The 15,013-nt window shown below is 34.9% G+C and overlaps 1 protein-coding gene across 6 annotated transcripts in view; it reads left to right on the top strand.

Moving 5' to 3' along the window:
• The window catches only part of ANKRD12 (ankyrin repeat domain 12), an 88,076-nt gene that overhangs the window by 50,606 nt on the left and 22,457 nt on the right, over positions 1-15,013 (top strand). For 5 of the 6 annotated variants that reach the window (XM_084887743.1, XM_084887746.1, XM_084887747.1 and 2 more), the window contains 2 exons: positions 145-287; positions 3,420-3,567. In XM_084887743.1, the coding sequence (XP_084743869.1) occupies positions 145-287; positions 3,420-3,567 (291 nt within the window). Of the gene's footprint in view, positions 1-144; positions 288-3,419; positions 3,568-7,042; positions 7,124-15,013 lie in introns of those variants that run through there. The other variant, XM_084887748.1, reaches the window with a different exon arrangement.

Consider the following 15,013-nt stretch of genomic DNA (forward strand, 5'->3'; position numbering starts at 1 on the left):
AGTGGATGTTACTTACAATAAAAATTGTAGTGACATGCTCTCTAACTTTTTTTAGACTTGTTAATATTTAATGATCCCTCTATATATAACATTTATTACTGCATTTTAGTGAACCATATGCTTAAATTAATATCCTAACTTTAGGTTGGACACCACTGCATGAAGCCTGCAATGCTGGGTATTATGATGTTGCTAAGATACTTATAGCAGCTGGAGCAGATGTTAACACACAAGGATTAGATGATGACACTCCACTCCATGATTCTGCTAGTAGTGGGCATAGAGATGTAAGTATGATAGAAAAATCAATAATACTCATTTTCAAAATATAAATTCAACCCAGAGTAATTTTGTTTGCTTCTTACTCATACACTCTCTTATCATATTTCACTCATTGCCTGATCAGCTCATCTGTATTTTATTTTTCTTTTTATCTGCCTTTGACCTGTTAATTCCTATCATAGTCAGGTTTAGTATTATATTTACATAAAATTTATTTAATTTGATAATTAATTATATAGGTTGGCAAAATTTTATTTCCAGGCCATTTGTCACACAACTAGATACAGTGGTTAAAGTGGATTTTACTTACAATAAAAATTGTACAGTGTCATACTGCCTATCTTTTTTTAGTTGTTAATATTTAATGATTCCTATATATATAACATTTATGCCAACATTTTAGCTGACATTACTTATTTAATATATTCAGATGGTTTATTTGTATAATAATAAAAACATGGTATTATACTCAAACATGATTATATGTGCTCACAAATTAATGGTATCTCTAAACATCATGTTTATTAGTTTTGCTGTAATATTATGGACCATACTGGGTTTTAAGTTTTATTTGCATTTTCAACCTTTGGCATGTTAATATCAGAGCTAAACCATTCTTGGTGTGGACCACTTTGGGTTCATTTTGTTTGGGACCTTTGTTTGGGACTGTTTGTGCTTCTTGGATTTCTGTGTTTATTTTCCTCACCAGGTTAGGGAAGTTTTCCATCACTATTTTTCCAAATAGGTTTTCTTTTAAAAATATATATTTTTATTGATTTTAGAAAAGAAGGAAGAGAGAGAGATAGAAACATCAATGATAAAAGAGAATCATTGATTGGCTGCCTCCTGCACACCCACACTGAGGATTGAGGCCACAACCTAGGTATGTGGCCTGACCACGAATCAAACCCTGTCCTCCTGATTTATGGGTTGACACTTAACCACATAGCCACACTGGCAGGTCAGTTCTTTCTCCTTTTTTTCTCCTGTTTTGCTCAGTCCCTTTACTCCCCAAGCCTACTCACCCCAGAGCTATCAGTTCTATGTTTATGAGACTGTCTCTGTTTTGCTTTGTCAGTTCAGTTTGTTCATTAGATCCCACATATGAGTGAAATTTTATGGTAAAAGGTAAAATTTTCTTATTTTTTATGGCCGAGTAGTATTCCATTGTGTAAATGTACCATAGCTGTTTTATCCCATCATCTACTGATGGACACTTGGACTGCTTCCAAATCTTATCTATGGTAAATAACTGCAGTGAATATAGGGGTGCATATGTTCTTTCAAATTAGTGTGAGTTTGATTCGGGTTTCTTTAGATGAATTCTCAGAAGTGGACTTGCTGGGTCATAAAGCAGTTCTTTTTTTAATTTTTTGCCGTAACTTCGTACAGCTTTCTATAGTGGTTGCATCAGTCTACATTCCCACCAACAGTGCATGAGAGTTCCCTTTTCTGCACATCCTGGACAACACTTGTTGTTTGTTGATTTATTGATGATAGCTATTCTGATAGGTGTGAAGTGATATCTCATTGTGGTTTTATTTTGCATTTCATAACATTGAGCATCTTTTCATATGTTTATTGGTCATCCATATCTCCTCTTTGAAGAAGTGTGTATTGAGGTCCTCTGCCCATTTTTTAATTGGATTGTTTTTGGAGTGTTTTCTTTCTTTCTTTCTTTCTTTCTTTCTTTCTTTTTTTTTTTTTTTTTTTTTTTTTTTTTTTTTTTTTTTTTTTTGATGTTGAGTTGTATAAGTTCTTTATATTTTGGATATTAAGCCCTTATCAGTTGTATTGGCAAGTAATGTGCTCCCATTTAGTGGGCTGTATTTTCATTTTGTTGATGGCTTTCTTTTTTTATGCAAAAACTTTTTGTTTGATTTACTTCTGTTTATTTTTTTTCTTTTGTTTCTCTTGCCAGAGGAGATATGTCAGGAAAAAAAAATATTGTCCAAGAAATATCTGAAATTTTACTGCCTGCCTATGTTTTGTTGGATTTTTATGGTTTCAGGTCAAACATTTAAGTTTTAATCCATTTTGAGTTTATTCTTGTGTGTGTTGTAAGAAAGTGATCTAGTTTTATTTTTTTTTTTGCACATATCTGTCCCATTTTCGCAGCACCATTTATTGAAATCTTTAGCCCATTGTATGTTTTTGCCTCCTTTGTGAAATATTAATTGAATATAAAGGCGTTGGTTTATATCTGGGCTCTCTGTTCTGTTATGTTGATCTATATGTCAGTTCTAGTACTTTTTTGGTGGAATCTTTATAGTTCTCTATTTATAGTATCATGTCATCTGCAAATAATGACAGTTTTACTTCTTCCTTTCCAGTTTGGATGTCTTTGTTTCTCCTTATCTGTTTATTGTAATTAGGACTTCTAGTGCTATGTTAAGAGTGATGAAAGCAGACACCCATCCCTGTCTTATTCCCGATTGAAAGGGGAACACTTGTAGTTCTTGCTTATTGAGTAATTTAGTAGTAATTTTGATAATGTTGTGGGAGGATATGAGTACCATATTTTCCTTTGCTGCCAATCTTGACCAATTCTTAAGATTTTCTTAATAAATTTTTCTTTTTTTCTGGCTTATTCTATGATAAGAATACAGTATGTAATATATAAAATATGTGTTAATTGATCATTATTGGTAAGGCTTCTGATCAGCAGTACACTATTAGTAGTCAGGATTTGCGGGGTTCAAAAGTTATACGTGGATTGTCAGCTGTGTAGGGGGTTGGCATCCCTAATCCCTGGACTGTTCAGTGGTCAACTGTACGTATTACATGAAGCCAGGGAACTTGTCATTCTTGTTTATAGATTTATCTTCAGAACTTGGAGCAGTGCTTATTAATAGGTTCTTAATAAATAATTTGCTGAATATATGATGAAAAGGGAAGAAACTGATGAGATTCACTGCTAAAATTGCCCAGTTTAAATTTTAAGGAAGAAATTTCTTTTTATAAGTAAGATCATCAGATGGGGGAAGGCAATGAAAATGGAACTTGAAGAGAGTAATCATGATTTAGAAGAGACACACTGTAAGGAATGGAAGCAGAATGATGTTATGAATGTTATCAAGGAATGGTTGAAATGACACAAGTATGAAGTAACTAAATCTTCCTACTATTTAATTCAGATAGTGAAACTGTTACTTCGTCATGGTGCAAATCCATTTCAAGCTAATAAACATGGAGAACGTCCAGTGGATGTCGCAGAAACAGAGGAGTTGGAACTGCTACTAAAAAGAGAGGTGCCTTTATCTGATGATGATGAAAGTTACACAGGTTTGTTTTAGATAATCTATATTCAACTGTTTGTTTGACATAATGTTTAGTAGAACATTTTACTTCTACTTTATAGTACTTAAAATGCTTAAATACCTTAGAATAATGCTAGCTAGTTAGTAAGACTGGTGAATTAATAACCTATTATTTGCTACATGTCCTCTTTGTAAATGGAGTCACGATGCCATTGCCCTATTTTCATGATTTACCCCCCATAAATTGCTGATATTCATGCCCACTAAAGGGTGGGTCGCCCCTAATCCACCCACCCCACCGCACCCCCTGCCAGCCTGGTTGCCCCTAACTGTCCTTCCCCCAACCACCACCAGCCTAGTCATCCCTAATATCCCCCCCTGCCAGCCTGGTCGCCCCCAATTGCCTCCCCTGCTGGCCTGGTCACCCCACGCAGCCTGCTTGTTCAGTCGTTTGGTTCTCCCTCACTAACCCCTCTGCTAGCTTGGTTGTAGGCAGCCATCTTGTGAGGGTTAATTTGCATATTACCTCTTCATTATATAGGATATTGAATGTAAATTGTAATTTTTTAATTAAAAAATTTTAAAAAATAATGGAAGAATAAACCAACAACTTATAAACTTAGTTAACTAATAGGAGAAAGGGTAAAGGGAGGTATGTGTGAATTGTTACAGTCTTGAAAAACAGTCTGACAACAGCTGGTGAAATACAAGAGCTTTTATCTTTTAAAGATACATATTGAAATATTTCTAGATAAAATAACTTGAATGGGGATATGCTTCACAATGATATAGTAGCAGGATGAATAGAGGATATAGATTGGCCAAAGATTGATGGCTATTGGAGCTGAGTAATGGGTACATGGGGGTTCAATATAATATAATATTCTGTCTACTATGTTAAGTTCAAAGTTTATTATAAAAACATTTTTAAAGATACTTATGCACCTTGATCTATCAGTCACTTCTGGGAATATCCAGTGTTTATTATAGCACTGTTTTGACTAGAAAAAGCATAAATAGATAGTCAGATAGAGCATTGGTTATATAAATTGATGAATAAAGCCACATGATAGGCTATTGTATAACTATGAAAAAATATATCTTAATGCTATACCAATTACTTGGAAGGATTTTCATAAGATATTGACTTAAAAATTAAGATAAAGAATTATAATACCTAATTTTGTAATATGAACAATGTTTTAAAAAGCAATATGTATGTTCATTTGAGTTCATATATTTGTACAAAATTTTATAAGCATGGAGAAAATCCAAAAGAATGTATGTCAGGCTACTAATAAGGCATGTGTTAGGTGTGGGGGTGGTGGCTGGCAGAGAAAGGGGGTGATTTGGGTGGAAGGAAGGGAGCTGAACACAATCATGTGATAATATTTTTGTATACATAAATATACAACTCAGAATCTTCCCTTACCCTGCATCCCTGTTTATTTAGCACCTTATGCCCTTCCCTTTACAGTGAACCTTCTTAAAGTGCATTGTATTACACTCTATTGAATCTGTGTTTACTAACATCATTATTATTAACATTAGAGGCTCAGTGCATGAAAAATTCGTGCACTGCAGGGGTTGGGGGGGTTGCTCAGTCTAGCCTGCCTCCTTACACAGTCCAGGAGCCCTCAGGGGCTGTCCTACTAACAGCTTGGGTCCATTCCTCCTCTGCAGGAGGCAACAGGGCTGATCAGGGGAAGGCGCCGCCCCATCACCCCGCTGCTGCTGCTGCCACTGCCGGCCGCTGGAGCTGCAGGCCCCCCTCGGCCCTTGTAGCCGCTGCAGCTTTGTCTGAAAGGATGTCCAGAAGACATCTGGTCTATTCGGTCTAATTAGCATATTACCCTTTTATTAGTATAGATGTTCTAACTGCCAGATCCCTTAACTGTCTTCTCAGTCTCTATAGAATTTGACAGTGTTGACCATATTCTTCCTAAAATTCTTCTGTCTTGGTTTCTGAGGCATAATTCTCTGGCTTTCGTGTAGCTTTCCAGACTGTTTCTTCTTAGTTTCCTTCTAGAATCTCATCTTCATTTTTCCCCTTACTCCCTTCACATACTCCCCTGTGTTGATTTTTCTAAAAATTTTACTTTCTGGACCCTCTTCTCTTACCACCCACACTTATAACTGCCATCTATATGGTGAAGCCTTCCAGATATCTCTTTATTCCATACATTTTTCTTAAGCTTTCAAACCTATATATTTAGCTGCCCCTCTGGCTATTACCATTTAAGATTTCCACAGAAATAAGAGTACCTGAATGGAACTTGATTCTCTATTTACACTCCTCTCTCTCTCTCTCTCTCTCTCTCTCTCTCTGTGTGTGTGTGTGTGTGTGTGTGTTGTTTTTTGTTGTTGTTGTTGTTGTTTTTTCTCTCAGTGGTAACATAAATCAGCTATACTTATGTTATACTAAAGGCCTGGTGTATGAGATTAGTGAACTCAGGGGGTTCCCTAAACCCAGCCTGCACGCTCTTGCAGTCAGGAGCCCTTGGGAAATGTCTGACTGATGGCTTAGGCCCGCTTCCCGGCAGTCAGACATCCTTAGCTCTGCCTTGGAGGCAGGAGAGGCTCTGGCCTAGGGGTGTCGAACTCAATCAGAGAAGGGGCCAAAATCTAAAATCCAGCCTAAATCGCGGGCCGAATGGTTTACTGAACAGTCATAAACTGACAATGTCATAAACTGACAGCGGAGTGCAGTGATGACAGCGCGGTGCGGGCCACATTGCAAGGCCTGGCTGGCTGGATTTGGCCCGCGGGCCTTGTGTTTGACACATGTGCGTCTGGCCACTGCCACTGCACTTGCCAGCAATGAGCCCGGCTTCTGAGCATCTGCCCCCTGGTGGTCAGTGCATGTCACAGCGACCAGTCATTCCACAGTTCAGTCAATTTGCATATTACCTTTTTATTATATAGGATACTTCATAGTCATCCTATACTCCTCTTTCTCCTTTTCGTTCAGCTCTATTAGCAACTATTTTTGAGCACCCATTGTGTTGGGAATTGTTTATGCACTGAGGATACAGCCTATTAAGAAAATGTAGATAATAACATAATCTACTGTCATTCCTACTTTGAAATAATTTATAAATCCATCTAGCAGTGACAATCTGAAGGTCATTTGAACATCTTTGTGTTGTGTAAAATAAGGATTATGATAGCTGAAATTACATTGGCTTCCATAAAAAAGCAAGAAAATAAGATTTAAAAAATAGAAATTTTATGTGGTATGTTAATTTTTACATGTTTTGTGGCTACAAACTCTAACTCTGGTCTCTTTAAAAAGCAGTAGCTGTGGAAAGGAGTCTTGTTATAAAACTTTCTTTTAAAAAGAAGGTCTGCAACAGATTTTTCCCATGGAAGAAGAAAGGTGTTTTATTTGAACTTACATATTTAATTAGAGTGGAACACCATCTTCTAGAACCTTTTTATTTTTTTTCCATTTATTTAGATTGTTTCATGTGCTCATTAGCTATATGTTGATTTTTCAGAATATTTATTTTCTACATGGTGAAAGTGCCTGAATTATTGCTTGATCAAAAGTCCTTCAAGGAATGATGCAAAAATCATCAGTAAGTATCTTACAAAGATTTTGGAGTTACTAAAAAAGACTGATGAAAATACCCAAATTTATTGCTTAATTTACATGAGGTCCTTGTTAGACTTAACTTTATCAAACACCATCCAATCTAAATTCAGAATATTTAATAGAGAATTAACTGCCCACAGATGTTTGTATATAAAGTCTGATAGTATTGTTACCTATCTGATATATCATGTCATCCATGTGACAGATACACTTTAAGTGTTGAAAAGTTAGGAGAATAAGGTCAAGACTATAAATTTCAAAGAAGTTAATACATTTGAAGTAAATAAAAGGGTGTTATATATGTAGTATTTAAGTGTGGTTTATTCCATTAGGCACTGTGCTATGCTTTTATGACAGTGCTACTCAGTAGCTTTTCCACAAACTATTGCTGATTCTCAGGATAAAGAACTTTTGCCAGAATATAAATGTACTGCTTTCATCAAAAAGAATACTAAAAAAAAAAAAAACAAAAAAAAACATGTCAGCTGAACTCAGTGTGCTAGTGACATAATTCCCATCTCTGGTACAAGATCCTTATTTCATCATTAATTTGTAGTAAACAATTTGCAGACTGGCCTCAGTTCATGAACCACACTGCATAGCAGTTTTATGTCGTGCATATCAGACATTTACGCTGTTGTTGCAAGAATACATGTCCTGGTTAATATAGCTTATTTGTGTACAAATGTAAGACACTTTTAAATTTGCATAATTCTTAAGTCTTTTCCCCTTTAACTTCTGCCCTTTTTCGTTTCATTTAATATTGCATTCCTATACAGGAATTCCATGTAATAATAGTATTTGCTACAAACAACTGCTTCTTGCTATTATGCTGAGAATTCAGTTATTCAGAGATCATGCTCATAAAGCATAATTATGATAGTAGAGATGAGGGTAACTGTGTCACGCAGTGTCCTTGCCCATACTTTCAGACATTCATTAATTGGCAGAGTAGAGATTCTGTTAACAAGTTTGCAGACACTGATTTTATTACTTAAACAGAGTTCTTGGTGGACAGTTTTGAAAATGCCAGTCATTGTCATAATTATTAACCTTTTTCTTATCTTACTTTGACTGCTAATAGTCTGGCCTTGTTTATTAAGTAGTTGATATAAACTTACCTTACTTGCATACTTAGACTTAACCTAGAAAATGCTCAAATGCTCCATCATAATAAACAGACAAGCTACTTTTAGAGTCTACCATAAAATAGATTAGGAAACTGGTGCTTGCTGAGAGCATCTGTGTGTCAAAAAATACACAAAATGACCAGTATTTTGAAGCCTTATTTTCTTAATATTAAAACAGTAAGTTGTAACTATTTAAATATATTGTCATATTTACAAATTCACTTCCTCAGTTTTATATTTCAGGAATTATGAAATACAAGTGTTGATGCATGCATATATAGAACTATGACAGTTAATAATTCAAGAGCTCCAAAAACCAATTATTTAAACCAAAATATACCATACATTTTTACTAAATGGATTATGTGATGTTAACAATTTAACGATGAGGAAAAAGAATCATCACCTTAATAAGTTTTAGAGCAAACTATTTAACCTTAGAAGTATAAAAACTACAGGAAGAAGTTGCATAGGGTGTTTTTAGAGCATTAATATCTATTATCTATATCATAATTGATCATTAGAAATTTAAACTTGATAGAGCATTTTAATGAAAAAGGAGTTTGAGTACTAGTGTATACCTAAAATTAAGATTACTCCATTTAACATGTAAAAATATTTTATCTTCTTACTTTCCAAATGGCATTTTAAAATCAATTCCAGAGTCTATGTTAGATAAAAGATTAGGCCTAGTATGAAAAATTATAATCCATTTATAACCCAAGAAACTTATTTGATTTAACCAGTGCTATAAACAACATATTTGATTAAATCTATTTCTCAACTTGTTGAGTAGCAACAAGCACTATGTTTGGTACTTAGCACTCTTATTTTCACATATCCTTGTGGAATCAGTACTTAGAAGAAAGGAAAAAGGAGTTAGGTATCTATTATGTGCAGAGAGGTGGCATATAGCATGGATAGACAATGAGATATTCTTTTATTTAATGACCAATTAAAAGAAATTCCATTATAGTGTTTTGCATGCTCTACTTTTTATCCTCTGCTTTGTGACATATGGTGCACTTTAAATATCTTAAATGTAAATCTTTAACAAAACCTCTTCATTTAACTTTTTTGAAAGTCAATACTTTTAAATCAGATTGTATCACATGTATTATGTGTATTAATTATAGAAACCTAGTTCCAGAGCTTAAGAATTTTTAATTCTAGGTAGAGTGTTTTTTAAAGAAAAATATCTATGTGAAATTTTGCTAAGTGGAGAAAAAGGGAAAGAAGTTAATGAATACCTAAACTACCATATATTGTAAACATTCACCCTTTATCATTATCTATAAAAATTACATAGCTCTCTATTTTTTTTATTTGCTTATATACCAGAAAAATATATGGGAAATTGTGGTTGCATCTAAGATGTTCTTTGGAATGTTTGCAAATTAATAAATGTCTTTACATTTTGTATGTTTTATAAAATAGTAGTCTGCCAAATATCTCTCTTTGAAATTAATGTAAATATAGTAGTCAAGAAATTTCAAGTGTATTTGCACAAAATTTGTAAAACTGTTTATTGCAGATACCAAAACTAATGGGTTTTTTGTTTAAGTATGTTAGCTTGATGGTTTTCCTTAAAAATTGAATTTCTACTGGTGCCTAGCAACTTAAAGTGAGTCTGTCACATAATTATAATAGTTGAGATATTGCTGAATATTTAAAACTAAAACTCTATAAAGGGTACATTTGGGCAGAACCCTTAAATACAAAGAGCTTTGAATTAAAAATATTAATTATATATGCATACATTTAAATGAGTTCGGCCTTAGCTATATCATCTTGCCTGCAGAAAAAAAATGTTTTATCTAGTCATGGCTGAAAGGACCTTCATGTAATATCTATATTTATGATGGAATAGCTAAGACTGGGTGATTTTTGTCAGTTTCCTTTAGTGACATCAAAATTTTTGTAGTGATACCACTATTTTCAGAGGGGGATTGAATATCTTGATTAATTTATATTTTTAGAATCAGTTTCTGTGTTACTGGTATTTTAGTAGAAAGACAGTGTAATAACTAATTGAGGGAGTATACAGAGTGCTATTGTACTTTATTTTAATTCTTATGTAGATTTTCTTTTAGACTTAGTATTTTCAACTTATATATTCTCTTCTCTCCCCAGCTTACCGCTAAATTAACTTAATGATCTACCTATATCTAGTATTGTAGAAATAAAGTGAAAATACGTCCTTATATGGCATACTTATTTCCAACTAGATGTATAACTTCTCTCGTCTTACAAAATAGAATTAAAATACCTAATCTTTACTTAGGAAAATTGAGGTAAAGAAATGAAAATTTAGATGAGACAGTATAAAATTACCTAATATTGTATTTCCTTATCTGTGAGCTATATCTCTCAATCAGTTTAGGAATATGAAACCTGTGGAGTTTTGTTTCTGAAAATGCAAGTCTTTTTCTAATGTTACTTATTTGCCTAGGTAACATAAATAAGTTATATTTGTATAATTCTTAAATATATTAGTTGTATTAGTGAATTATTGCAGAGCAGAGGAACAACCCAAAATAGACATATGAGAGGTCTGCAACCATTGTGAAATATTCATCCCAATGAAACCCCAGAAATTCTCTGAAAGTAAGGCTCAGCCTGTTCAGGGAACGAACGGTGTTAGCAAAAGGCTGAGATTAGAGAGAACCACAGATCACTAAGAACAGGCCTCTAACTCAAGAGTGAAGCCTATTGTAAAGATTTTCCACAAAATGCTGAAGAAACTAGTTTCTCTATATTAATATGAAAAGAAATCTAGATATTTTAGGAAAACCAACTGAATGAAAGACAAGAAGGGCCAAGATGAACAAATAGAACCATTGATCCTGGAGAATCTAAATAATATAGGAGGCAGAAGGGTAAGTTATTCTCAGTATTTCTGGAGATTCTTGGTAGGAATTGATCCACTAACCATGATAACAAAAGGCTACTGTGAAAAATTACACTAGCAAAATCCTTAGAATTAATAATTATCACTGCTGAAAGTAAATATTCTATATTGGACTAAAGTATACACTGGGCATTGCTGAAGATCTGAGAGGTCTAAGAGAAGAGCAAAATATAAAACACTTTTTAAAAGACATTGGAAATAATAAGAAAAATGATTTTTAAAAACCATAAAACCATACCCAAGATATATAGTATTCATCTTACAAATATCAGTAAATAGAAAATATTTTTAAATTAAATAAAAATCTTTAACTGAAGAAAGATTTGTGTTTATAGATCAAAGAGGAATAGTCAAAAAAAGGAGGGGGGTTCAGGGATAGGAAACATCACATCTTGATAAATCACAACTTCAAGGATAAAAAGTGTTTTAAATCCTACAAGCTTCCAGAATAAGAAGGAAACATGTTACCTACAAAGGAAAGAGATTGACATCAGATTTTTCATCTATAATAACAAAAGTGTAATATGCTGATTAGACTGGATGTCCTTCCGGACCAAGCCAGAGCTGCGAGGGAAGCCTGGGTCCCAGGTCCAGAGGGAAACTGGTATCAGCATCCAGGGGAAGGAAGGCCTACTCTTGCATGAATTTCATGCATCAGGCCTCTAGTCTATCCTATATAATAAGAGAGGAATGTGCTAGTTATCTGTTACACTTTGAAGCTTAATGACCAACAGTGTAACGACCAGATCATGCATCTACAGGAGAGTGGGGCAGCGAACTACAAGTGGGCAGTGAAAAGCTACAGGAGGGGGCAGGGCAGCAAGCTATGATGAATGGGGGTAGGGACGGGGGGAGCTACAGGAGGGTGTCAGAGAGCTACTGGCACACGGATTCATGCGCAGGGACATATACATGCATATATGGGTTGACCAGTTGCTATGATGTGCACTGACCACCAGGGGGCAGATGCTCAATGCAGAAGCTTCCCCCTGCTGGTCAATGGCATTCCCCGGGGGGAGTACCGCTCAGCCAGAAGCCAGGGTCACACCTGGCAGGCGCAATGGCAGTGGTGGGAACCTCTCCAGCTTCTGTGGCAGCACTAGTTATGTCTGACTGATGACTTAGGCCTATTTTCCCAAATTTTGTGCACTGGGCTTCTAGTATTTAAAGTAAAAACTATTAGTGCCCTGGCTGAGTGGTTTGGTTGGCTGGAGTATGATCCCATACACCAAAAAGTTTGCAGGTTCAATTCCTGGCCAGGGCACATACTTTGGTTTCAGGTTCCACCTCCCATTGGGGCACATATGGAGGCAACTGACTGATGTTTCTCACATCGATGTTTCCCTTTTTCTCTCTCTCTAAAAATCAATAAACATATCCTTGGGTGAGGATTTTTTTTTACATGAAATATTTTTAATGCATACATATATAACAAGGATTTGTATACAGAACACATAAATAATTATTAAACATCAACCAATCATAGGCGAACAATTGATAGACAAATGAATATAAATATGAACAGGTCAATTAAAAGAAGAGGGTTTATTAAATGACTAAAAAGCAAATGAAAAGACATTTGTTGGAAAGTTAAGATATGCAAAGGAAATTTAAAAAGATAAGCAATTGCATAGTCAGCTGGTTGGGATGAGGGAAACTTGGATATTTAACAATCTTACCTAATAATAGACATGTAAATTGATCATACCTCTGCTATACCCACAGCCAATCAGGAGTGAGTATGTAAATTAACTTGATAAATATGGTGGGTTAATTTGCAGATGCAGATGCGGAGTGGGAGAGAGCTACAGGAGCAGTGCTCTGGCTGGGAGTGAGGACTTGCAGGTTCCCGGGTGGCCGGGAGTGAAGCCAGGTGAAGGAAGTCCTATTCGTGCAATGAATCTCTAGTGGAGGAAATAGAATAAGCATTGCTAAAGGAGTTACTTAAAAGTAATTCTTTCATACAAATGAAATATTGATGGCTAGTTTTACAAGGATTGGTTAGTTCCAAGTATGCAATTGAGGGTGGTTAAAAATACAAGGAAGGAAGTAAAGTTCCTATTTGTCCATATAACATTTGTTCCATGGCTCAGCCTTAGCAACCACGTAGCAACGTAATAGCAGCTCTGAGAACTGAGGCACAGGATGTGCACAGGCCCCCCCTTCTCAGTAACTTCAAGTTAAAATCTGTTGCAACTTTCAAATAGACAATACAATATTATTAATTATAGTCATCATGCTGTACATTATCTCTTCAGAGCTTTTTCATCACTGGAAATTTGTACCCTTTGACCACTACCTATTTTCCCCTTCCTGGACTTTTTTATTTTCTATATATTGCACTGCTTTATAGTTATGAATGAGGTGTTTTTATTCTATGTTATTTCATGTACATATGGAATATATAAATCAAGGTATTATGTACCTAAGGTATGAGTATTTCAAGATCAAGCAAAGAATAGACAAATAGCACGTTTATATTTGAATTTCAACTATAACCTCAGGTGGGTATGTTTAAAGCATTATGTTACTGCTTTTTTTTTTTTTTTATATGTAACCTAACAGTAAACCTCATTTAATACCATGCTTTATTTTAGATCCTAGATTTTGTGACAGAGTTGTTTTCTTAATCATGAAATAAACATAGAAGTGAAAGCTTTTTATTGAGGGCTTATGAATGATCACGAATTATGGCTTCATTTTCCTGGGTATTTGTATAGTTCATCTTAACTATATTCAGTGTATTTTATGTACTCAGAAGTAATATGGTATAATGGTTGTGAGTACTAATTTTGGAGTAAAAAAAAAAAAATGGATTTGAAGACCTTGCTCTGCTACATACTAACTGGTCAGGGAAATTTTTTATAACATTTTTACATAGTCATATTTTGGGCCTATAAGTTAGATACAAAGACAAATAAGACAACTTATAGACTTGCATAAATGTGTTTATTTTAAGCTTTTGCCAAGGATAATTTTCTTCCACATAAGTTGTAGAAACTCTTTAAATCATTACATAATGGCATTATATTGCAGTTAGCATATGAAGTAGAGTTTATGTAATTGTGTTCCCTCTTCACTATCTCCACTCCCATTTTCCTTCTCCCTTCTTTTTTTTTTTTAATAAGTTTTTATTTTTCATATTATTACAAATGTTCCTCCCCCACACACACACCATTGCTCTCCTCCACCAGGTTCCCACCCCACCCTCTGCCCTTTCCCCTCTCCCCATTGTCCTCATCCATAGGTGCACAGTTTATGTTCAGTCTCTTCCCACGCCCCCCTCTCCCCTTTTCCCCAAGAATCGTCAGTTCACTCCCCTTCCATACCTCTGATTCTATTATATTCAACAGTTAATATTGTTCATCAGATTTTTTTAATTTCCTTGGTTTTTAGATTCACTTGTTGATAATTACGTATTTGTTGTTCATAATTTTTATCTTTGTTTACTTTCTCTTCTGAAAGAACCCCCTTCAGCAATTCATATAATTCTGGTTTGGTGGTGATGAACTCCTTTAGCCTTTTTTTATTAGTGAAGCTCTTTATCTGGCCTTCGATTCTGAGTGATAGCTTTGCTGGGTAGCTTATTTTTGGCTGTAGGTTCTTGCTATTCATCACCTTGAATATTTCTTGCCATTCCCTTCTGGCCTGCATGGTTTCTGTTGAGAAGTCAGCTGACAGTCGTATAGGTGCTCCTTTATAAGTTACTACCTTCTTTGCTCTTGCTTCTTTTAATATTCTCTCTTTATCTTTTGCTCTTGGAATTTTAATAATGATGTGTCTCGGTGTGGTCCTCTTTGGATTCCTTTTGTTTGGAGTTCTGTGCGCTTCC

The sequence above is a fragment of the Pipistrellus hanaki genome (genome assembly GCF_964339955.1).
Source record: "Pipistrellus hanaki genome assembly, chromosome: 6".
In the NCBI taxonomy this organism is placed as follows: domain Eukaryota; kingdom Metazoa; phylum Chordata; class Mammalia; order Chiroptera; family Vespertilionidae; genus Pipistrellus; species Pipistrellus hanaki.